The 23,961-nt window shown below is 46.2% G+C and overlaps 2 protein-coding genes across 2 annotated transcripts; one reads left to right on the forward strand and one right to left on the reverse strand.

The window, feature by feature from the left end:
• The first annotated feature begins 9,978 nt into the window (after positions 1–9,978).
• Positions 9,979–11,334, forward strand: LOC119652693 (zinc carboxypeptidase-like). The gene has a single exon (XM_038056970.1). The coding sequence runs from the start codon at positions 10,012–10,014 to the stop codon at positions 11,266–11,268; it is 1,257 nt and encodes a 418-aa protein (XP_037912898.1). The 5' UTR covers positions 9,979–10,011; the 3' UTR covers positions 11,269–11,334.
• An 11,068-nt stretch (positions 11,335–22,402) lies between these two features.
• LOC119652353 (zinc carboxypeptidase A 1-like) lies at positions 22,403–23,753 on the reverse strand. The gene has a single exon (XM_038056433.1). It carries the CDS (start codon positions 23,706–23,708, stop codon positions 22,455–22,457), a length of 1,254 nt encoding a protein of 417 aa, XP_037912361.1. The 5' UTR covers positions 23,709–23,753; the 3' UTR covers positions 22,403–22,454.
• Positions 23,754–23,961: the final 208 nt, after the last annotated feature.

Here is a 23,961-nt window from a genome sequence, read left to right on the forward strand (position 1 = left end):
TCACACTTAACGCTGTGCAAGTGATAAACTCTCAGCAGCGGAACAAACACAAGACGAACACAGGCACCCATAACAACTGGGATTCGAACCTAGAACAGCGAGATTGAGGGTTTGACGCTTTACCTCTTCCACCACCGCACTGTCCGGAAAGGATACCTGCAAAACTGCTGAACATAAGAAGTGTAAAGATGGCGACCCAGCTTCATGAGCTGACAAAGACTATTTGGTCTAACGAAACTGTGCCGGAAGGTTGGCGTGAAAGTGTCATTTGCCATTCTGAAACAAGGAGAAGGATTTATGCACTGATTTCTCAAGACAGTGAAGGCAGACCCTGAACTCACTAGATGGTCCCAGAAGGGAGACGGTATGCTGGAGCTTAAGAAATTCAAGGATGTAACGAACAAATTCTTGAATCAAATTGAAAAGTCCTTACAACAGGAAGGGAATATAAGAAGATGCAAAGCGTAAGGTGACACCAGGAAGTTGCGCACTTTGCAAGTGGACTATTGGCGCAGCTCGGAATAGAGGACAGCTTCCAACGCAAATTGCAGATGAGATTAATACAAATCAAAATCAACCACTGCCAGACGGTGCGGGACTTACTCTCGCAACCAGCCGCAGAGTGTCGGGGGAGTTGCCCTGCATGGACGGCGAAAACTTTTGAGAGGGACACGTTCTGTGCGGTACTCGAGCCTTGCATGTCAATGCAGATCAAGCAATGGGGGATGCTACTATGCCCAGAAGGTGACTGGTCTCAAATAGATAGCCCAACTGCTTCCGGAAACCAGCGAGTTTGGGAAAACTCAATAGTGACGGCCGACTAGAGGAACACAAAAATTACGGGACCGCTCAAAAGAGGCTATTCGCAAAAATAAAAGAAACTGCTTCAAACAGTCGAGCGAAGACGCCAACATATATTTTTTTGGGATGGGATTACTGGATGGTAGTGAAGAGACTGCGAACATCAGCCCAGGGGACCTGCCTGCGATTTTAGAAATAAATTAGTACCACTCTGTTTCGTCTCCACCAAAACTGCGGAAGGCAAACGGTGGTCCAGGTCAACAAATGCGTGGTACCCGTAATTACCGAGGAGGAACTGCGGGAAATACATATATAGTAGGATCGCCGACAATAAGGCACATAGGTTTGGATGGCATCCCTGAAGGTGGCAGTCCAGACTAGGCCCGGAAGCATGCATAATAGCGCCTGGTAGATACAATGAGGGAGATGACGAAGAGAATTATCTACAACAGACCATTACCCATCATCAAAACTGGCAATGACCTGTCGAAACGCTGGGGTGGGTTTTCGGCGCACGAATTCAACGGTGATTACAGTAAGCACGGTGGTGAGTCTGGCAAAGATGCACTAAATTCTAGTGGCTACTGTGATGCGTTGGAACTAAATGTCAAAAACGCATTCAACTTGGTCAACTCGTGTCGAATTAAAGGCACATTGGGTGATGTAGGTGTTCCAGAATATTTGGGCAGTCTGGTCGAGAATTTCCTTTCAGAGAAAAGTGTCTGGTACGGGATAGATGAAGATCCCAAAGAGTACATTTTCACCAGGGGGGGTGCCGAAGAAGTCGATAATGGGCTCCTTGCCGTGGTATGTCATGTATAATGGAGTGCTTGTGCTCTGCATCCCAGAGGAGAGGCTACAATTGTAGAAAGTAGAATACTGTGAAGGTGGAAGTTGGTATGTATACGGTCGTCTCTAAATCAATTAACAAGTACCTGAGAGTAATGATTAATGAAAAAATGAGTTTTTGGCAGCAGTTCGAGTATGTTTAAAAAAAAAGAGGTAGTGCCACCGGCGGCACTTGCAAAAATCTTGTCGAATGTTAGTGGGCCGAAACAATGTAGAAGATTGTTTTCAACCGGAATGGTGCGGTCCATTCTACTTTACGTATTGCCTATGTGGGTGGAGACGCTTGCAAACTCCCAGAAAAGGAAGCTGGTGAATTCGGTTTACTCGTGGATTGCTCTGAAGGACTTATCTGAAGTGGATTTTGCCATAAAAGCTCACCGGATGTTACCTGGTACCATGGGAATCCGGATGGCCCTCTGAGGGCATATGTAATAGGAGAATTTCAGGGAAATGTGGTCTCGGTCCGGCTATTTGCGATTGGTCCCCTAGCGGAAGTTTTATGATAGTTGTGGTTGTGACCATATCGTTGGCAAAACTCGTTGTGGGCTTAGTACGCGAAGTTGCGCTTTACAATTTGGGTGTCATACTTCTTATTTGCGGAGGAGGTGTTAGATAGGCCTTGCATCCATTGGTATGCCATGCCGAAGCTTCGAGTGTGGTTGCCAAATCAATTCGTGTCCTAATAAGACCGTAGGATTATGCCTATGCGGCAGTACTCACATTAAATCCCCAGAGCTCTCGGGTCCAATCCAAGACGTGTGGAGAGATACATAGAAGGTAGGGGGTGCGGCAAGGTCAGAGTCGCATGATCTTCGGCAAAGCAAATGGCCCCAGTCTTCCAATATGATCGGTGGACGCCAAAGCACATTGCCAATATTAGCGTGCGGCTTGAGCAAAAACAAGTAGAGACCAACTACCACATTAACGAGCTCCTCCCGGGACACGCTAGTTGCTATAGGCAGTATCTGCGCCTTATTGGGTTGAATAATTCGCCGAAGTGTCCTGTGTGTGATGGCATACCGAAACATGCAGAGAATATGGGTCATCAATGTCCGAAGTTCATGACGGAGAGAAGGAACCGAACCAAGTACAGGAAAGGGGCGTGAGCCCGAAGAGTATTCTTGCGGAGATAGTAAAATTGAAGGACAATTGCCTTACCGTTTCCTCCTCAATTGTAACTACACAGGCTGCTGAAGTAAGTGAGGAGGAGGAAACGTCACAGGCCAGGCAGCACGAGTACCTAAAATAAACCCACCCCGCGACGTAATATATAAATGGTGGTTCCGTGTGATTGGGGCTGTAGGGTGGTGGTTTTTAGTAGGTACGGATGCTACCCGTGCCTGCCTTAATTCAAAAGCTCGCGCGGCATAGTGTTGGACCAGACGTGGCTTTCTAAGATTTTGACATCTCCGTGTACGATCAAAAGAAAAAAAATTAAAATATAAAATTTTTAAGGGGGATAGACAGTCAAAAGGCGAAAATTCGTTACGGTCCTTGGTTAACTTATAAATTTATGTTGGAAAATTCCAAGCAAATCCAAATTAATTGCAAACTTCAGGTCGGTAAGTTTCAAGTAGATTTTGTTCGTTCTATCGAAGAATTTACAGGTGCTACTGCCAAAATAATATCACAAAATATTCCTCATTTATCAAACCGCTATCAAAAATTTCAACATAGTCATCTTAATTTATTATTCGGTCATATTTCAAGTGCATGAAATTATCAATTATTAAATTGTCGCGTTTCTTTTCGATTAACTAATATAATGTCTTATCAATATGTAATTTACCGTCATACGGTAGTTACCCAATTAAAATTTTCAATTTATCTTTTTTAATATCTCAATCTAATCCGATTTTTTTTGTTTTTTTTTTTTATTAAAATTGCGGATTAAGGTTGTTGGGTCCCAACTGGAAATTATAATATATTTGCCCCAGACTGTGGGGTCTCAATTTTGGGGAATAAAAAAGGATTTAATACTAAAAGAGATACAGATACTTTTAAGTAGGGGAGTTCTCACTACGGAGAGTAAGAGTCTCAAGACGAACAGATAGGCTCTAGGTTTCCTATTACTATTCAAAAGCAAGGTCAAAAAAATTGGAGAATAAATTAAAATTTTCACAAAACAGCATATGGCCGAGCTCACCAAAATCAACATAGTCAAAACAAGGAGAGGAGGACATTGTAGGCAACCCCTAAGAATGTGGATAAAGTAAAACAAAAAATGTTTTTAGTATGTGACCACCTCAATGCCCCTATTGACTCTTTTTGAGCAGAAGGACATTCTCACAGTCTCTTCTTTCTATCATTCTTTTCCTAAGTCATTTTTCAGGAAACTGTTCTCCAATTTCATTATGATCGTACCTAATGCTGTGTAATAGGGAGGAAAGTGGTTTCTTAGGGATTCTCCATGGAGGGGCTGAAACACATTTTCAGAAGCCCACAACAATAACGCGTACGCTAATTGACGCGCTATGCCTCATTTAGAGCACAATTGCAATGATATAACGCTGGATGAAGGATCAATCTACAGAAGCAGAATGTGAAGGTCCTGAGGGGATACCGTGAGTACCTATCGTGTAGGAATAATTCCATGGGCTTCTTTGGACGCGGATTAATTTGGAGATTACAAACAGAGTCTCGCTGTGACTTGCGCAGCTGTACTGGTATATACTGAGTGTAGGCTCAGTATTCATATCAGTGGATGCGAGGCTTAATTCACACCCCTGCTGCAACTAATGCTTACGGTGTCCAGAAGGAACTCTACCCAGCCAACCATAACCACCATGAAACTCCTACAAGGTGACTAACCGCAAATTACCGGGCAGAAAACATATTCCAGATGCCAGATAACCTGCGGTGGGGCTTCGTGACAAGAATCACTGCTGATTTGAGTTTGATCATCAACTAAGAAAGGGCTAGGTAGCTCTTATCAGCCAGGATTCACTAGGTCTCTGTTAGGTCACTTGAACATATCTAAAATTTGGTTTATAACTTTGATGCCCCACATGACTATATTTGGTGGAAAAAAATTTATACACCCTTTTTGCATGTATCGGGATCCCCCCTTAAATTCGGCATAAAAGAATGTAACTTACTGTATGCATGAGTGTTGACAGTTCCCACCTTTCCACCAAATTTGGTGTCAATTGCTATAACCGTCTCCGAGAAAAGTGCATGTGACGGACAGGTAGATAGACCTGAGAGGCGTGGCTAGATCTCCCATCAGGCGGGACCCCAGCTGGCGGATTGGGGCATACCAATTGATGTGTGTGTTCATGCACTTTTCTTTTTTGACTGTGCATGGACTAGTGTTTGCTCATCTCTGGTGCTTGGACCAAAATGGAAATGGGAAGGAAACCCAGAAAATAAAGACAACATGGACAAATTGAGAAGGAGTAAAGTTACGGTGTATCCGGATAGCTGAGTGGTTAGAGCATAAGGCTATTGTACGGAAGGTCGCGGTTCAAATCTCACTCGTGGCAGTGGAATTTGTATCGTGATTTGACGTCGGATACCAGTCCACTTAACTGTGAATGAGTACCTGAGTCAAATCAGGGTAATAATCTCGGGCGAGCGCAATGCTGACCATATTGCTTCCTACAGAATACTGTAGTGTACCGTTTCGGTCTTGAATGAAGTATTCTAACACACTTCAAGGCCCTGATCCAATATGGTACAGGGGCTCGGAACCCCAGTACCGGCCGTTTTTGGGAGTAAGCAAGTGGGCTCTCGGCCGTCGATATCCCGCGACTGCAGTGCCTCGATGGTGGACAGCTTTGTCACCGTGGCATCTAATGCTACAAGTATTTTATATTTGGAGAAGGAGGTGTTCAAACGAAGCACAATCTGCCAAGAACACCAATTGCAAAGGCAAAGAATGATTTGCTATAAGGAGATAGCTGGCCAAAAAAGGCGATTTCGACACCCATCGGATCTGATCAAGAGGTATTCCAGCAGCAGAAAATAGATCCATTCAGGAGAAGCTCATCAATTTTACGGCCGTCAAAAGAGAAAGCTCATGAGAGTTCAGCAATTGAAAAAGATGAAGGAGTCTGTAAAAGGAGTAATCTGGGCGAGACTCACTGAGAACAGAGCCCTGACCCAGAAGAACTACCTTTTATGCAGCTTGGAGCTATAATAAGATAGTTGAGGTGCCCGAATTCATCAAGGACAAGCACAATATGCACTAAGCCATTAAAAACATGGTGAGAGCCATGAGGGTGCTTTACAATAGGTCGCAGGAAGAAGAAAGAAAGTCTAAGGAAAAGCCGGACATCCCAACCCCAACAGTGTCACAGGCGATCCAAGTGACACCAAAGCACAAGCTCATTAACCTTCGATCAAGTAGGAGAATGCGAGACAAAGAGGGGGAAGCTTTGTGGAATCAACAGGCACCAAAAAGGGAAAAGGCGTTTTGACCAGTCCAACAAACGGAACTAAAAGTTCAGAAGGGCCCAAAGTGTCCAAAATAGGAATTTCGACTAGCGAAGCGAAACCAAAGGAAAATAAGAACGATGGTTGGACTAAGATCGTGAACAAAAAAAAAGGGATAAAAAACCAAAGGTGCGAATTCGCCCGGAAGCAATTGTAATCCCCAGCAAAAGAAATCTAACGTATGCGAAGATACTGAAAAAGGTGAAATCTCCAACCTAAAAAACCTAGGCGGAAATATCAGCCAAATCCAGAGGACCCAGAAAAGGGATCTCATTTTTGAGCTGAAAAAATCCAGTGTGGGAAAAACTAACGATTTCCGAAACCAAATTATAAACTCACTTGGGGAGAATGTCGCGGTTCGTTCCCAAAAACATGAGATCTATATACAGTGCAAGGATCTCAATCTCTCATTGGATGGGTTGTTTGCCGACTAAGGGAGCAGATCCACCAAGAGAACAGAGGTGCTTCAAATACGCCCCACCGAGCCTCACACTGCCTGAGTTTGAAGATCTGTTAGACGATCTTGTTCACGACGCATGGGGACGAGGTCCAAAGGTGATAGCCGGTGACTTTAATGCGTGGGCCATCGAGTGGGGTAGCAAAGAAACTAACGCAAGGGGCGATGCTTATTAGAAGCATACGTCCAGTTGGATGTAATTCTGGCCAACGAAGGTGATGTAAACATTTATCGGAAAGGGGGATCTGGATCAATTGTAGATCTAACTTTTGTCAGCCCTGCGCTAACACGTGGCATGTGCTGGCAAGTTAGTGAGGACCTCACGTATAGCAACCACCAGGCAATCACCTTTGAACTAAAGACGAAGCCACAAGGTAGGAGACCGGCACCCCGGAAGCCGAAATCCAAAAAAAAAAACACCAGAATGGTCTGCTAAAGAGATGGATGAGCAAACATTCATGGAGGCACCCCACGGATAGGTCTCTCTATGTTACACAAAGCATTTCTAAAGCATGTGATTCGTCGATGTCTATTAGATGCTCATTCTCCTCTAGAAGACCCAATTATTGGTAGAATAGTGAACTTGCCAGCCTTCGATCGATTTGCCACAGAGCCAGACGGACGGCTCAGAGGGCAATAGGTCGTATTGATCAAGGCAAAAGGAGTATACCTATAGGGAAGCTCACAAGAACTTCAACCTTTCCATTCAGGGGAGTAAGAGGGAATGTTATAAGGAGCTCTCTTTGGCAGCGGACATAAATCCATGGGGTAGCGCCTATAAAATCATGACAGGACGATTCAGAGGCCAATCATCTCCGCAGATCACATGCCCTACGTTCTTGTTGAAAATAATCCAGGGGTTATTTCCCCAGCAAGAGGGGGATACTGATACTTTCCAACGCGCCCTGAATGTGACGCCGATTCCACCTGTCACCAGGTACGAGCGGCTGGAGATCTGCAATCGAATAGGCGACAGCAAAGCCCCAGGTCTGGACGGCATACCAAATAAGGCCCTCATATTTGCCGCCAAATGTAGACCGGATATATTTGCGGGGCTTTTCGAAACGTGCATGTCCGAGGGTATCTTTTCTGAACCATGGAAGCGGCAGAAGCTTGTGCTGCTGCCTAAGGCTGACAAACCTCCAGGGGAACTGTCCTCCTAAAGATCCAGACGTCTTCTAGATACTTTCGGGAAATTGTTTGAGCGGGTTACTTATAATAGATTACTCCCAGTCATCAGGCCAAAGGGGCCTTTCAGTTAGGCAGTATGGGTTCCGTAAAGCCAGATCAACGGTTGATGCCATCAAAATGGTTACTGGTTTGGCCGAAAATGCAATTCACGGAAGGGATTGTACCAGCAAATATTGTGTGGTGGTGACCTTAGATGTGATGAATGCATTCAACTCAGCCAATTGGAACCTTATACGAAAGTGTTTGGTGACAATTGATGTTCGCACCTACCTTGCCGCTATTATCGATAACTACTTCCAAGAGCGGACACTCTGGTATAATACCGATGATGGACCCAAGGAATACATTGTCTCCGCGGATATTCCGCAGGGCTCTGTACTGGGCCCACTACTGTAGAACAACAAGTATAATGATGTACTAAACCTTCCGGTTCCGGAGGAGGCCACAGTAGTGGGTTACGCCGACGGCACTGATTGTGGTCGCAAAGCATCTCGAGGATGTTACGTTTTAGTCAAGCGAAGCAATCAGTGTTGTTAAGGCTTGGTTAGAGAGTGCTGGGCTGACACTCGCGAAGGAAAAGACGGAACCGTCCTCATCACTAAGCACCGCAAGAGAAATTGCGCGTACATTAGGGTGATGTGGGGGGTGATGACAGACGGAAAACTCAATTTCAAGTAGCACATGAGCATACTTGCGAAAAAGCATCCACTAGAAGTATGGCTCTCGAAAGGATGACGCCGAACGTAGGAGGACCACGGCATACTTGCAGGCTGCTCATAGCCAAGGGTGGTGAGTTCTATCTTGCTGTATGCAGTTCTAGTTTGCGGAAAACCGCTGCATTTTTTAGGCAATGCACATAAACTTAATACGATTTATGGAAGGACAGCCTTAAGGGTGTGTTCTGCCTTCAGGGCCGTTTCAGATGCAGCGTTCGTCATCTCGGGAATGATGCCGATTGATATTCTGGCAACCGGAATGATGAAAATTTATAACGCTAGGTCCATCCAGTTCTACCAAGTCCCTTATCGCAGGAGAAAAAAGACGAAAGAGAGAGATCCATAAGCAGATGGCAACAGCGATGGGACCAGTCAGAAATGGGCCGTTGAACTTACAGGTTGATCCCTTCCATTGGGGAGTGGCTGGAGGGAAAGCATGGGGAGATCAATTATAACCTTACCCAGTTTCTGATCGGCCATGGAGGATACCGTCAATACCTGCAAAGGCTTAAATTGGACACCTCGCCTAATTGTCCAAACTGCGACGGGGTTCCAGAGGACCCAGCGCACGTATTCTTCCAATGTCCTAGGTTCGTGGAAAGGAGGAAGAACCTACAGGATACTCTAGGTGAAGTGCTATCACCGGAAAATTTCGTCCGGAGCTTGCCAGGAGAACTGATGATGATCATGATCGCAGTAATCCAGGATAAACTGCGAAAAGCAGAAGAAGTGAGGAAGGCACGGTTACGAACCCCGCGGGTAGACGAAAGGAGGCCTAGCTAAAGTAAGTTAACTCCGTTCCGTGATGTAATACCTAAAGGTGGTTCCATGGGGTAGTGGGGAGCGAGTCGGGGGTGGTTTCAGTGGGTAAAAGTCGCACACTCTGGCGTGCCCAGACCAGAGTCTTTTGAAGATTTCCACCTCCATAAAAAAAGACAGACCGAGAGACAGTAAATCGATTTTAATAAGGAGGAGTTGAGAATAATATCTGATGACCTTAGGATAGATGTTCTAATAAAAGATTTTAAGTAAAAATCTTCATAACACTCTAAAATTCAATTGATTATTACAATGATCCACTCAACGATTTTCCACATGGGAAATGGTACAGTTCATTTCAAAAAACCAGCACTTACTACTCTGTCCTTCGAGGGTGGACAGAAGAGTTAAGTCTAAGTAGATCATTCGCAACACTTCAACTGATTCGGTATCTATTGTAGCTATCTATGTATCTGCATCTATTGTAACTAATTTGCAGTTCCTAACGAACTATTTGTATTGCACTTCAATTTACAGTAAATCATCATGTTAGATAAGCACCATTGTTTCAAGCCTTGCAATTCTATTACGCTATCGATATGAGTCTAGCCTGAATGGCATGCTCCTGCTAATGAAGAAATAACTATTCTGCACAAGTATGACCTGTTTTCCCATTTAAGATACCACTTACGACTAGAGTATCTGCGTTTACTTTTCATCGATAATGTACTACTTTGGGCTTTATATCTCGAGCCCCAACTGCCTCAATCTAGATAGAGTCTCTCCAGTATCGTTGTGGAAATGGGCTCGAAAAGGTTGACCTCGTTAGTGGTGTGCCTCTTAGTAGGCTCTATCAGTGCTACACGTGTTCGTTATGACAATTACAACGTCTACAAAGTCCTTCCGAAGGAAGCTGCTCATCTTCAACTCCTTTCACGGCTTGAAGCCCACAGTGATTCCTTGAAATTTCTGACCCCCATCATTGCAGTCGGTAGGACGGTGAATATCCTAGTAGCTCCGCACAAACAACCCGAGTTCCTGGATATCCTCAAGGATAACAACATATCCTACGAACTTGCTGTAAAGAATTTCCAGAAAGTGCTAGATGCTGAGGAAGCTGAACGACGAAGAAGCAAGTCTAGTGTGTATGACTGGACCGGGTATCATACCTTAGAAGAGACCTACGCCTGGTTGCAATCTCTCGAGGAACAGTTTCCCCAATATGTGAAGGTTGTGAACGCTGGAAAATCCTATGAAGGTCGAGATCTCCTCGGAGTCAAAGTCTCTTTCAAAGCTGGCAATAAAGCTGTTTTTATCGAGGGTGGTATTCATGCTCGTGAATGGATTTCCCCAGCAACGGTCACTTATCTACTGAACCAGATTTTAACTAGTAAAGATATCGCAGTTCGAGATATGGCAGAAAAACACGATTGGTATGTTTTCCCGCATGTTAACCCTGATGGATTCGTGTATACCCATACAACCGATCGTCTATGGCGAAAAACCCGGTCAAAAGGAGTTTCCTGCTACGGAGCTGATGCCAATCGAAACTGGGATTATAAGTGGATGTCAGTCGGCGCCAGTAATCAAGAATGTGCTGAAACTTATGCTGGAAAATCTGCATTTTCTGAAATTGAAATGAAAAACATGGCAGAATACATAGAAAAGGAAAAGGATAATATTCGTCTGTTTATATCATTCCATTCCTTTGGACAACTGATGCTGTTCCCATACAGCTGGACCAATGATCCAGCTCCGAATAATGATGATCATCAACGGATCGGTGACGCAGCAGCTGCAGCTCTGGTCAAACGCTATGGCACCGTCTATACCGTGGGTAACAGTTACATAACGATCTACCCGACATCAGGATCAAGCGATGACTGGGTCTATGGTGTCTTGAATATTCCTCTGTCCTATACGATTGAATTGCGTCCAGAGGATTCGATTAATGGATTTGTTCTACCTTCCGCCCAGATTATACCAGTTGGAATTGAAACATTGGATGGGCTGGTCGCTATGGTCAATGAAGCTGACTCTTTGGGGTATTTTGAATAGAAATACTGTGTGTATCTAAAGAAGTAAAGGCCCTAATAAATGTGCTTTAATCAGTACCAATCTGTACGTTGTCCTTTTACTTAACCACAACGCAAGAGAACTCGGGGCTCCTCCTTTTGTTCCCCTTCCCTATCTCTCTCCAGAGCTCCGGTATTTCTAACCAATCAAAGGAACCAATCCACTCCACAGGAGGGGTTCCTATTTATTGAAAAACAAAGATTTCTTCTATAAGACCTTCGCCCTATTTGGAAGAAGGTAAGTTAGGTTATGAACGGTGATGCGGCGGGTAAGCAGATGGATGGCTGAGCATCGATTCTCCCTAGCTCTGGAGAAAACTGAAGTCGTTGTGCTGACCAAGTAGAGGGTTCCCACAGGCGCCCATATTCAGGTGGGTGAAACCATGGTCTTGACGAAGTCGGCTGCGAAATGCTTCGACATCATAATAGACACGAAGATGAGCTTCAACTCAAACAAGGTATCGGCTAGAATGTTTCCGATTTGTCGGTTTATTTCCAATGTCGGAGGCCCTTATCCAGCAGGCGTTGCTTGTTGATGAGTGCGGTACAGTCCGTCCTTCTTTACAGTTCTGAAGTATGGCTAACCCCCTCAGTAAGAAAATGTACCGTAAGCGCATAGTGCTAGTACAAAGATGAGGGGCTCTGTGAATTATGTCCTGTCCCGGAGCCAGCTGTAATGGTGATTTTTTTTTTTTTGGAAGTAGGGTAGGTGAATGCGTTTACGCACAGAATGTTGGACTCCCGCAACAGCCCGCTGTCGGACTACCAACTAAACACCTCCCTGTCATCAGAGCTAGCCTGGAACCGTTTTACATATTACTTCGGGCTAGCCCTCCCGCTCTCCCGGTTTTGGGAGCCTTCAAGTCAGGGAATTCCTTTCACCAACGGGAGGGGAGGGGAGAAAGGGAGTTGTTAGTTCAGGGAACCCCTTACCGTCCGATCCCTCTGCCGGTCGAGTTCAATCTTCTTCGTAGTAAGAAGAGCCCGAACATAATGCGCAATACGATTCCAGCTGCCAGCGCTCTTCAGCATCTCTCTGACAATGTTATCTGGAGAGAGCTCCCCTGTGTATGCATAAAGCTGCTGGCGGAATCCGTCCCACCTTTCGCAAGAGAAAAAGGTGTGTTCAGCGTCATCCGCCACTCTATTTCAGAACACAGAATCAGGAGATCGCGCCTCCCAACCCTGTACAGGTAAGACTGAAAACCTCCATGCCCACTTAGAAGTTGGGTAAGGAAGTAATCAATCTCACCGTGCTTTCTGTTCAACCATGGGTCTAATTTGTCGATAAGCCGCGCAGTCCATTTGCCCCTTGGCTCATTTTTCCAAGAAAGTTGCCACTCGCTAAGGGTGCGTTGACGTTCTACACGGGCAACCACTTCTCTTAAGTTTTCGCCCTTACGGCGATAGATAGCTTTGCGCTCCTTGGCAAGGAGGGCAACGGGGATCACTCCCGCAATCACCATCACTGCCGGTTCGGAGACGGTGAGATAAGCAGACGCCACTCGCAAAGCTCTCCGCCTCTGCACTTGAGCGAGGCGTTTACGATGCACCTCCTTGTCAAGGGCATCAGTCCATACCTCCGCACCATAGAGAAGGACGGACTGCGTTGCTCCCATGAGGAGAAGTCTCCTAGTTGATATAGGGCCGCCGACTCAAGGCCGCGGCTCCTGCTGCAGCCCTGTCCGCGGCTGCTTTGATTTGCTCGAAGAAGCTCATCTTCAAATCGAGCATTAAACCAAGGTATTTAATCGCTGGTTTTGACTTTATAGTCAACTCGCCGATCGATATGGGACGCAAGGTCGGGATTCTCCTTCTGGTCAGGATGACTACTTCGGTTTTTTCCAGCTTAAGGTTGAAACCGTGAGCAGTCATCCATCCGCTTACCCGTCGCATCAATATGCCAAGTCTGGTTTGCGCCTGTTCAACAGTGCGTCCGGCAACAAGTGCCGCAATGTCGTCTGCATAACCGACCAGGCGCGACTCTTCTGGCATATCGAGTCTCAGCTGACTATCGTAGGAAGCGTTCCAGAGGTCCGGCCCTAGGATGGATCCCTGCGCTACTCCCGACGTGATTTCCATCCTCCTCTGGCCCTCTAGCGTCTCATAGAACAGGGAGCGGTCTTTCAGATAATCCCTCAATATCCGCAAGAGATAGCTTGGCACGTGAAAGGAGTTCTCTAGTGTGCCTAGCATATCTGCCCATCTTACGGAATTGAAGGCATTTCTGACATCAAGCGTTATGAGGAGCACTATCCGTCGAGATCGGTGGCTGTGTGCCCCGGCTCGATTAAACGCATCTACGACATCCATAACAGCATCCACTGTAGATTTCCTTGTTCTAAACCCGAACTGCCTTGCGGATAAGTCCCCGGCAGCACGGATCGCTTCAGCGAGTCTACCCCTGATGAGCTTCTCGAGCACTTTTCCGGCCGTGTCAAGCATACACAGCGGTCGGTATGCAGACGGGAGCTCCGGGTCTCCTTTACCCTTACTGATCAACGCGAGTCTTCCCACTTTCCAGCGACAAGGAAAAATGCCCTCCTTTAAGCACGCGTTGAACGCTTCGAGCAGCAATTCTGGCCGTTGGCGGAACACCTGTTTGTAAACTTCCACCGGGATGCCATCAGGACCTGGCGCCTTCCTGTTTTTCATAGTGAGAACCGCTTCTTCGAGTTCTCCCATTGTGAAAAGGGGGCAATCCACGACGCTTTCTGCGCTATTTACATCAACCCGTACAGGGTGTCTGGGGAACAATGCCCGCACAATGCGGTCCATCTGGTCGGTGCTCAATATGCAGGGCTTCCGCAGAGCCCCGATTTTCCGAGTGACAAGCTTATAGCCAAGTCCCCACGGGTCCTCATTCACCTCATTAACAGGATTTTGCCAGCCGCGAGGTTTGCTTTTATTTGTAGCGCTGCGAAGTCTCCTTTTTGCTGATCTATATTGTGCCTTTATGGCACATGCCTCCTCGTTGGCGTACAAACGTTGTGCCAAACGGCGGAGCTTATGACACTCCTTCCGTAGGTCGGCAATTTCCGCCGTCCACCAGTACATAGAAGGCTTGTCGCGCCTGGGGCGTCTCCGGGGCATGGAAGCCTGACACGCCGTCGTTATCAGATTCATCACTGAATTTACGAGCGCGGCCCTACCTGCTCCAAGAGCTTCGACGAACCTTCCGATGTTCACCCTCGCGGCATTCCACACGCAGGGGGAACATCGTGTTGGTGCTCGCCGGCAAGTAGCGTCAAACACTTCGAACGCAATGTACTGATGATCACTTGCCGAGAAGTCTTCTAGGACTCGCCACCCGTCCTCCGATGATGCCAGAGATTCCGACGCAAAAATGATGTCAGAAATGCTTCCTTCACAACCTGGGCGCCGAAACTTTGGCGTGGATTTGGTGTTTAAAATTACGAGCTCGGTTCTCGCCGCCATTTCCAGAATCCGTTTCCCTCTGGAGTCTGATTGAGGCATGCCCCATTCAAGAGCCCTGGCATTAAAATCACCGCCAACCAGGATTCGTCCCTCCGTGCTCGAAACGGTGTCCTCCAGAGCATCAAGCCGGCGCTGAAAGTCCGGAATCGACTCATTAGGCGTCAGGTAAACGCTAAAAAACGTTATCCCTAAACACCGGATCCAGACAAATCCGTCCCCCCGGCCTTCGGCAAGAACACGAAGTCGAACGTCGTCCCGAACACAGATGGCAGCGGTGCCCGATAAATCGAGATACCATGAGGACGGGTCCTTGTTTCGGTATTGCTCGCTAATCAGCACTAGATCAGCATTAACTTTCGCAGCGAACTGTGCTAGCAACTGGTGAGCGGTTGCACTCCGATGCATGTTAATTTGCAAAATGCGGATCACGGCGTTCGCACCCTAGCCCTCTCCAATTCCGCCCTGAAGATCGGACACCGTCCCGAGCCTGCAGTGTGTGCGACGCTTTCGCCAGACGCGCCACGATCCCTGCAGAGAACACAACTCTCGCTTTCCTTGCAAGTTTTCGCTAGATGACCCGCTTGGCCACATCTCCGGCATGCTGTCCTCCTGTCCGGACCCTTGCAAGCTGCTGACGTGTGTCCATAGTCCAGACACCTGCAGCACTTGGTGGGGACTATCCGCATTCGTACCCTGCATACTACCCATCCGATTTTGATTCTCCCGCTGTTAGGGAGTTTCCTCGCATATTGCTCGGGGACTTCCACCACGGCGAGCTTTTGGCCTCGAGCATTTACAGAGGTAATACCTACCCGGGCATTGGTCACCTCTGGACATTCACGCTTTAGCGCCTCCTCTACTTCGGCCTTTTCTGTGAGGCAATCAAGATCCCCTATTTCTAGAGAGCACATGGGTTCTAGGCTGGAAACAAGAGCCTTCTCCCCCAATAGCCCCTTGACCGCTTCGCAGAACGTGCTCTTGTTGGTCGTCTTTGGGCCCAGTTCGGCGAGCACTCCACCACTTCTCGTTTTCCGTATCGAAGACACCTCTGCTCCGTTCTCCTCGGGTTTCATCCTGTAGCGGATTTCACTAAGGACTTCCGCAAATGTCTTGCCTTCCGTCGGCTTAATGAGCAGAGCCGGCGGTCTAGTCCTTCTTCGTTTCCTCGTTTTTTTTTCCGCTACTGGCTTTGGGTTGGCAGCCTCCTTGTTTTTGGACAGACGTGTCTCTGGCGACGGAGTCCGTTGTTTCTTTTTATCCTTTTTCGCCTTCTTTTTTGGGCCTTGGAGACTACTTCGATAAAGTCTCCTTCAGGCACGTTGTCCTCTTTCCGCTTTTTGCCCAGTTCACTTTGCAGAGGGTTATCTGCAGTCCGTTTGACGCAAGCAGCATTCTCAGCGGGGTGTGTGACTGTTTCTGCTCTACAATCGTCTTCCGCTGCTCTCCACGTTCGTCTAGAAAAGGAAATGCGGTCCAGTAGTTCCTCCATTTCGATCAGCCCGTTTTTGACGCCTTTGCTGACGTTCCTCTGAAGGAACGTAGCCGACCGCATACGTTTCACCACTGCTGCGCACTTTCTGATGAACCTTTCCTCTTCGGCTCTAGCGAGGACGGTTGAATGCACTTTCACTCGATTTGTGTCCAAATCCATCTGCTCAGGACTAGCGTTTCTCACTGAGCTCACTTCCAAAACAGGGGCACTGCAAGGTAAAGGAGTTGCCATCTCCGCACGGTCAGTCGCGCCACTTGATGAGGCTTCCTCTTTATTTGGGCGCAACGGTGTCTCATCGGATATATCAGCCCTCGTTGCCTCTTTCACTGATCGCTGCGGTGAACGACGCATTTTTGTGCTCCGCCCAAACGCACCCAGCTCTTCCTCCTTGTCTGTTGTTTCGTCGTTTTTTTTTATAATTTTCTGAATATTCTCCATGAAAAAGGTATACTGCCAGCTAGGGGGCAGAACTACTTACTCGGGCACCTCGGGGACGTCACACCCCGTATCGTAAGCGACCCGTTTAAAAATCGTTAACGACCCCTGAGGGAACGGCCCCTGAAGGGGTAATGGTGATTGCGGGAGTTATTTCGACCACTCTCTATGCTGCCACGCAGAGCTTGTATACCTCAGAAAAGCCGAGCTGAAATAAGGAAGCTATCAGTTGTGAAGAGACAACCCATACTCTCTGCGTGGTTCAATCGAAAGCACGGTGAGATTGACTGTTACCTTATCCAGCTGGTCAGCGGACATGGGTATTTTCAATCTTACCTGTACACAATTGGAATACTAAGGACCTTCCAACTGCGTTTATTGCAAGGACGTGAGAGATAATGTTTGCCAACCCTATCGCCACCACCTTTCGATTGAGGCCATGCTGCAGGGCGAGGACACGTGGAACCGAGTGGCATGTTACCCACAAAGACATCCTTGAGGCGAAGAAGAGCGAATGGATATGAGAGAATCTAAAGCAACTGAGGCTCCATGAATACACGGAATTTTGCGCCTATACTGAATAGGCCTGGTTTGAGGTAATGTGTCAAACGGTTCCACGTTAGAGTCCTAGACACTCCAGGGGCGTGTTTTACCTGGTAGTCTGTCTGAAACTTCCCTAACCAAAAAAACCTATCGCAAAATCTGTAAAATTTTCGACACTGTTCCTGGATATGATGCTTCCAACTCCTAATTTGTTAACAGTTTGTACAAGCTCGATTTCCACCCCTCAGCGTGACTGGGAGTCCGTTCGAAGCATCACCTATGGATTACCTGTAGAGTTGCGCTCAAGCGGTCACATACTGTGTGCACAAATTTACCGAGAATTACTAAGAATAGATAGTCCGCAAATGTTTGAGAGAAGACCTTTGTGCCCTCCAGGAGCCATAGCAGGGTATTTATTACCAGTAGCCAAAACAGGCCGGAGAGGACCCCTTTCCGTGAACAGCCTTTAAGACATCTTTCCCGAAACAGCCCCTAAGACACTTTGGCCTAATAGACTTCCATCCGAGCACAATGTGAATCCTCCTCCAGTCCAGCATCTATTAAAGGTATGTCGGTGTCAATGAATATCTGTTAAAGGTACCTTCGGTATCCATGAATACTCCCATCCATATCCTTCTTCAGTTATCGCTTTCTCAATTTTTGTCGTAAGTTCGTGAAGTGCTGTATCTGCGGCCTTTTGACAAGCATGCTGCCAAATTGAGCCGACCTACTAGCATTCCCAGTCCTTTCTGCTGGACGTGAGCTGTGGATACTGCTTGGGAGGTGCCTTTCAAACAGATGGTTTGCTGTTTCTTCAACGTTTTCATAGGTAATCTAATTGCTGGTACGTTCTTTAGTAAGGATCCGCTTCAACTTTGACGTTGCCTTGAACAAGTTGGGTGCATCGTAAAAGCGGCCACGATTCTTCTAAGCCTCTGATTTCAGCCTACAGCTAAATCAAATTTCAAAGCTCCGTTGATTCTTGCCCTTGTTGTTTTTGGCTATTTTGCTAAATCCATGTCCGACGAAATCGGACAGCTTCCTTTGAAAGCCTCTTTCATATTAATTGTGGGGGGTTGCCTTCTCGATTCTGGTATGCATTTGATGTTCCTCCCCCCTTGTTGCTACACAAACAACCCTTGTTTTTTGTATGAGGTATATGAGTGAAGATACTGTGGGTTGACCAGTTTTCTCCAATAAAAAGTGTGCGCCAGGACCCGATAGTATTTCGTTATAGGTATACAAACTGGTGTTCCGCCATTCCCCAGACCGACTGCGCAGAACATTCGAAGCTTGGCTACCTTCCCATTAGAAGATGGCGAGGTTTGTGCTGATTAGCAAGGGTAAAAGAGATCCTCTGCTGCCGTCTGCATAGCGACAATCTGAACGCACAGCCAGAAAAGTGTTCGAAAAGGTTATCAGAGTAGACTTGTTAAAGCTATATATGCTGCTGGGGACTTATCTCTAAGACGATTCCGTTTTAGAACATGGAGATTCACGATGGATGTTGTTATGGAGGTCGTGGATGAGGTTCATCGGACTGAGGGGGGCATTAACTCCGTAAGATGGACAAATATGGTAGACACACTAAAAAATTAATTTCAACTACCGGGTTATGTTCTGAGGATAATTAGGGAGATAATGCAGGGATTCATCCTTGGGCCCGGCCTCTGGAACGCCTCTTACGATAGTCTGATAAGACCTTGCATTCCAGAAGAGTCAGTCCTGGTCGGTTATGCAAATTATGTTGCGGACGTACTGTTAAACAGCCAATCCAATAGTCAAGTAGTTTGGGGTAGAGTTTCGGTGTTAAGTCAGCTAACGGCAGACAATGGGGCTCCTAAATTTAGCAAACGACATCTTCTAATGAGTTCAACTCAGTTTGTTCTCCTCTACAGTACGGAGCTATGATCTGAGGAAATATATAGTAAGCGACTTCCCTTAGTGCAGGGAGGTGGTGTCTGCCTATCGCACTGTCTCTAAACCGGCCACGCTGTCTCTGAATCGATGATCGTGGTCCCCGTTGCCCTTTTTGTTAAGAAGCGTAAAGCACAAGGGAGAAATTTTAAGGGGGGCAGTTGCTCATGAAGAAGAACAACACACACTAAATGAGTGGCAACTATCTTGGCAAAACCAGTCAAGAGGCGGTTTACCACATGAATCACTGGTGGGTGGTTGAATTGAAAGCATAGTGAGACTGACGTTTTCCGGTTAGAGCTTCTAAACGGATACGGAGGTTTTCAGTCTTAACTACACAAGATAGGGAAGGGACGTGTCTGTATTCTGCAATGGTGGTGTGGACGAAGCTGATTAACCTTTTTCCTTATAGGTGGGATGGGGTTCATCAGAAACTTTCTGCAGATACATAGGAGACAACACTGTCATAGAGGTTAGGTATTGTCTTCTATTTGTAGTTAAGCCTAAAAATGATAGACCAGTAGCTTACTCCAAACTACAATTTTTATTTTACAGTGTAGGTATATATTTCGGTAGCAACTTATCCCCTTCATCAGTACAAAGCTAGCTTTGTAGTTTGGAGTAAGTTACTGGTCTACCACTTTCATAAAGATGCTGAGGAGTTCTGACAGAAGGAGGTGTGTTGTATAAAACTTTCGAGTTCTTCTTGCTGCTAAGAAAATAGAGTTAATCGATGATCTAACAGTTCCCTTCGCTCTCTCCCCTCTCCTTTAGTGAAAGGAGTTCCCTAACTTGAAGGAGTGCTAATCCGAAGCAATATTCTCTAACAACGGGGAGGTCAAGGGGGGGGGGGGGGTCAAGGTTTTTTACACTAAGTCGTTCTACAACCCCAGCGCGATCATGATCCACATCTCTAAACTAAAGGAAGCACTTATGGAACGATAGTAACCCGGCGGCCCTCTTTAGGACTAAACGCTTTCATATATCGTTGAGAATGCCTGGGCCAGGCAGTACTACTCTATCCAGAATGATGTATGGAAGTGTTCGTACTTTCATCGGCGAAGTTCCCCAACTAGGATTGTGCTCATCCGTAGGTAAGGCTTTGATTACAACAGGTGGCACCTATCGGAACCTACTACTGAAGGAAAAGGCTCTGTATGGCTTCCCGGTTAAAAACTACTCACCATTGTGTTGGTACCCAACTAAATATGTGGAGAATCTGAGCCTAAACGGGTTCTCCTAACTTTGACATGTTTATGAAAATAAAGCCGTTTTGACCAACTCATCAATCAATTAACACTTCTGATTTTAGGTGATTCACTCTGCAGACGGATGCGACAGATATCTCAGGCTATTTTTATTCCTCCTGCTTCTAGAAGCTCTTGCTACAAAAAGTACAGGCAGTTCGTATGCCGCCATATGCTTTTTTTGGGAAGATATTGCACCTAAAATAATGCCTCCTTTATTCCGAGAGGAATCGTTGCGACTACGACCTTCTTACAGGAAACCTCATAGGATGTCTTGGTATTGGGCTGTAGTACGATGTGACTTACGGTTCTGACTTCCGCGTCGCTATTTCGAATCCTTTTCATTTTCAACATCACTTCACTTCACTTTTCAACTGTCAGGATTTTCGCGGGATGGAGGCGTCTACAGCATAAGCTTGAAAGTCATTTCATATTTCGTACCCACATAGCTAAATGGTGCAAATATTAGCTCAAGGTCAAAGTCTAAATCGAGTTTCATGTCATACTCCAGTATCGTGTAGCGTCGACGCTACGCTTCGGAGGTTTACTTTGAGGGTGACATTCCCCTAGCTTACAGTCGGAGGACCTTGTATTCCGGCACAAGGAACCAGACGTTCACCCTCTTTCGTAGTCTATAGCATTTCCGGACGGTTACGATGAGGATGTGAGAGTAGGAGTTGGTAGCGGCGTTGCAGATACCACATAGGGTTTACCAAACATAGTGCATTTACTAGATTTTCTTGCAATGTGCTGGGGCATATGCTACTCTTGGACCATTAGAGGCGCACTTTCTTTCAGACTGTAAATGTGTTTGCACATATTCAGTACTTGGACCAAAATATTTTAAGGATCAACACCACGATTTGAAAACCATCACGAAAAAGAAAGTAATATGAAACTTGAAGCAAGGGCTGTGGAGTCTTAGGTCCACTGGCTTTTCGGAGTGAGTAAGATGGTCCTCAGCTATAAGTATTCCGCAATTTGTTTTGGAAGAGCCACCCTTGACACTCGTTTGAGTGTTCAGCTTTAGTAATTTATGGAAGACCAGCACAACATGCACCAAGCAATGTAGGACATAGTGAAATGCACTATGGTGATCAGTGAACATAGGCGAAAAATCCAGTCGGGCACTTGCGGATTTGTGAATAAACCGGTACTAGAAAAAGAGCGAGAACGTCCAACAGCCACTTGAGAAATAAAAGTGCGTTTTGTCAACTCTGAGAAAGGGGGGTCAAAATCTCAGGAGGCAAAAAATGGTTCAAGTACGTAAAGATTCATTAAGGTTCAAAAAGAATTCACGAGAAGCGTCAGCTAGGTCCGGAGGACCCAAAAAGGGGGTCTCATATTGCAATTAAAAAGGTCTGATGGAAATATAACCGAAGGTCCCTGACTAAGGGAATGCGGTGAAGCGTCTCCAAAAGCAAAAAAGATTTTAACTCAGTGGAAGGACTTATATTAGTGCAACTAAAGCTGAAATATATACTCCCTTCGTGGAGGCCGAAGACCTACAGAAAGTATATAGTTCCAGGATCAGGGAAGTTTATGACGGCACATAGGTGTCAATTGTACGACCACTAGAGCGTCACTCTTGAGCGCATGAACAAGTAGATAGATCCACCATCAACGATACGAGCCATTTGTGAGACCATGTACAAGTGCCATCCATCAATTAGCCGATGCGAAAGGTGCGGAAATAAGGGTCAAGGGTCATGACAAAGACCTAAAGTGTATGCTGTACGATAAAAACAAGTCCCTGAATAGCAAGTATATTGCCGGAAACATCAGAATTCGGAAAAGATTTTAACTGTCATAAAGACTGACAAAAGAGAGGAATCGCTGGGTAGGTGGCAACAGTGCTGGGAGGGGGGGTTTGGGTAAAACCATAAAAATTAGTAAAGCCAAGTGATCACCCGAATGAGACACCATAAACACCGATAATTGGATTTAATGGATCTTCTTTAAATTCTTTTATATTTGACTGGCCCGAGGAGGTCCTATCTAACGGCAGACCCAAAGAACCAAAGTCTCAATGAAACACAGCATGCATACTTTTATAATGTCATTTATTCATCACTCTAAAGTAATCAATTCACCATCTTAATAGCCCTTGCTTTCAGCTGCCTTGAACAGAGCAATCAAAGAATCAACAGTCTCTTGACCAGTTGGGATGATTTGAGAGGCAGCAAGGACGAAACCATTTGAGCTGGAGGAAGATGGTCTCAATTCATAAGTGTAGGCGACTTTGATACCAACTTCACCGTATGCCCAATCAACACTAGAGCCAGCAGCTGGATAGATGGCCGCATAGGTGTTTCCGTACTTATACTTGGTTCCATAGCGCTTAGCCAAAGCGGTAGCAGCAGCATCAGCGATACTATTAAGGTCGTTGTGGTTTGGAGCCTTGGCAGAGGTATGGCCGTAAGGGAACAGCATCAATTGAGAGAATGAGTGGAAGGCCAAGTAAACGGAGATCTTTCCCTTCAAGCTGGAGATGTATTTAGAGAGAGATTGGGTTTCAACTTCGGAGAAAGCAGATTTACCAGCATAAGTTTCTGAGCATTCAGATGAACTGGCTCCAACTTCCTTCCAGTGGAAGCCCCAGTTCCTGTTGGCGTCAGCACCATAGCAAGATGATCCCTTTGAACGGGTCTTCCTCCACAAACGTTCCTTGTTATGAGTATAGACGTAGCCGTCTGGGTTGACATGTGGAACAATATACCAATCGTATCTCTCAGCCAAGGCACGAACTTCAGCATCAGAACTAGTCAAGAGTTGGTTAGTAATGTAGGTGACGGTAGCTGGGGAAATCCACTCACGAGCGTGGATACCTCCTTCAATGAAGACGCCCTTGTTTCCAGACTTGAATGAAATCTTAATTCCAAGCAAATCACGACCTTCATAACTGCTTCCAGCCTTGATCAGTTCAACCTTGTCTGGGTACTGTTGAGCCAAGGAGCGAAGCCATTCATAGTTTTCATCCAAGGTATGGTAGCTGGTCCAATCGTAGATGCCACGGGCACGAGCTTTGTTCATTTCCAATTGCTCCTCATCCAAGATACGTTGGAAGTTCTTCACGGCGAGTTCATATTGAACAGCGTTGTCCTTGAGGATATCCAAAAATTCTGGTTCTTTGTGTGGAGCCACAAGGACATGGATTTCCTTATCGACAGCAACAATTGGATCGAAGAACTTCAAACTATCACTGGAAACTTCCAAACGTGCAAAGAGGTCGAGTTGTTCAGGAGTTTGGGGGATGACTTTGTAGACGTTGTAGTTGTCATAGCGAACACGTTCGGCCCCGATGAGTCCTACAAGGAGGCTCAGGCCAATAGCTAACACGAATCGCGACATTTTCACTACCGCACGTACAGTAGCTGTATGAGGGTTGTCCGAATGGAGTTAGCAATTTATAGTGGATCAGGCTATCAAGAGGGATTTTACGTTTGAATTTTGAAATTTTTTGTTTTGAAAACTTAAGCACCATTAATTGATGTCGCTGAGATTAGATTAGATACGAGGGGCAGATAGAAGGGTTGCTAACCCGTATTCGAAGTTTTCTGGAGAGACGACTTTTTTTGCAAATGTGCAGGGCAGGGCAGGGGCA

This window comes from Hermetia illucens, chromosome 3 (assembly GCF_905115235.1).
Source record: "Hermetia illucens chromosome 3, iHerIll2.2.curated.20191125, whole genome shotgun sequence".
Taxonomy (NCBI): domain Eukaryota; kingdom Metazoa; phylum Arthropoda; class Insecta; order Diptera; family Stratiomyidae; genus Hermetia; species Hermetia illucens.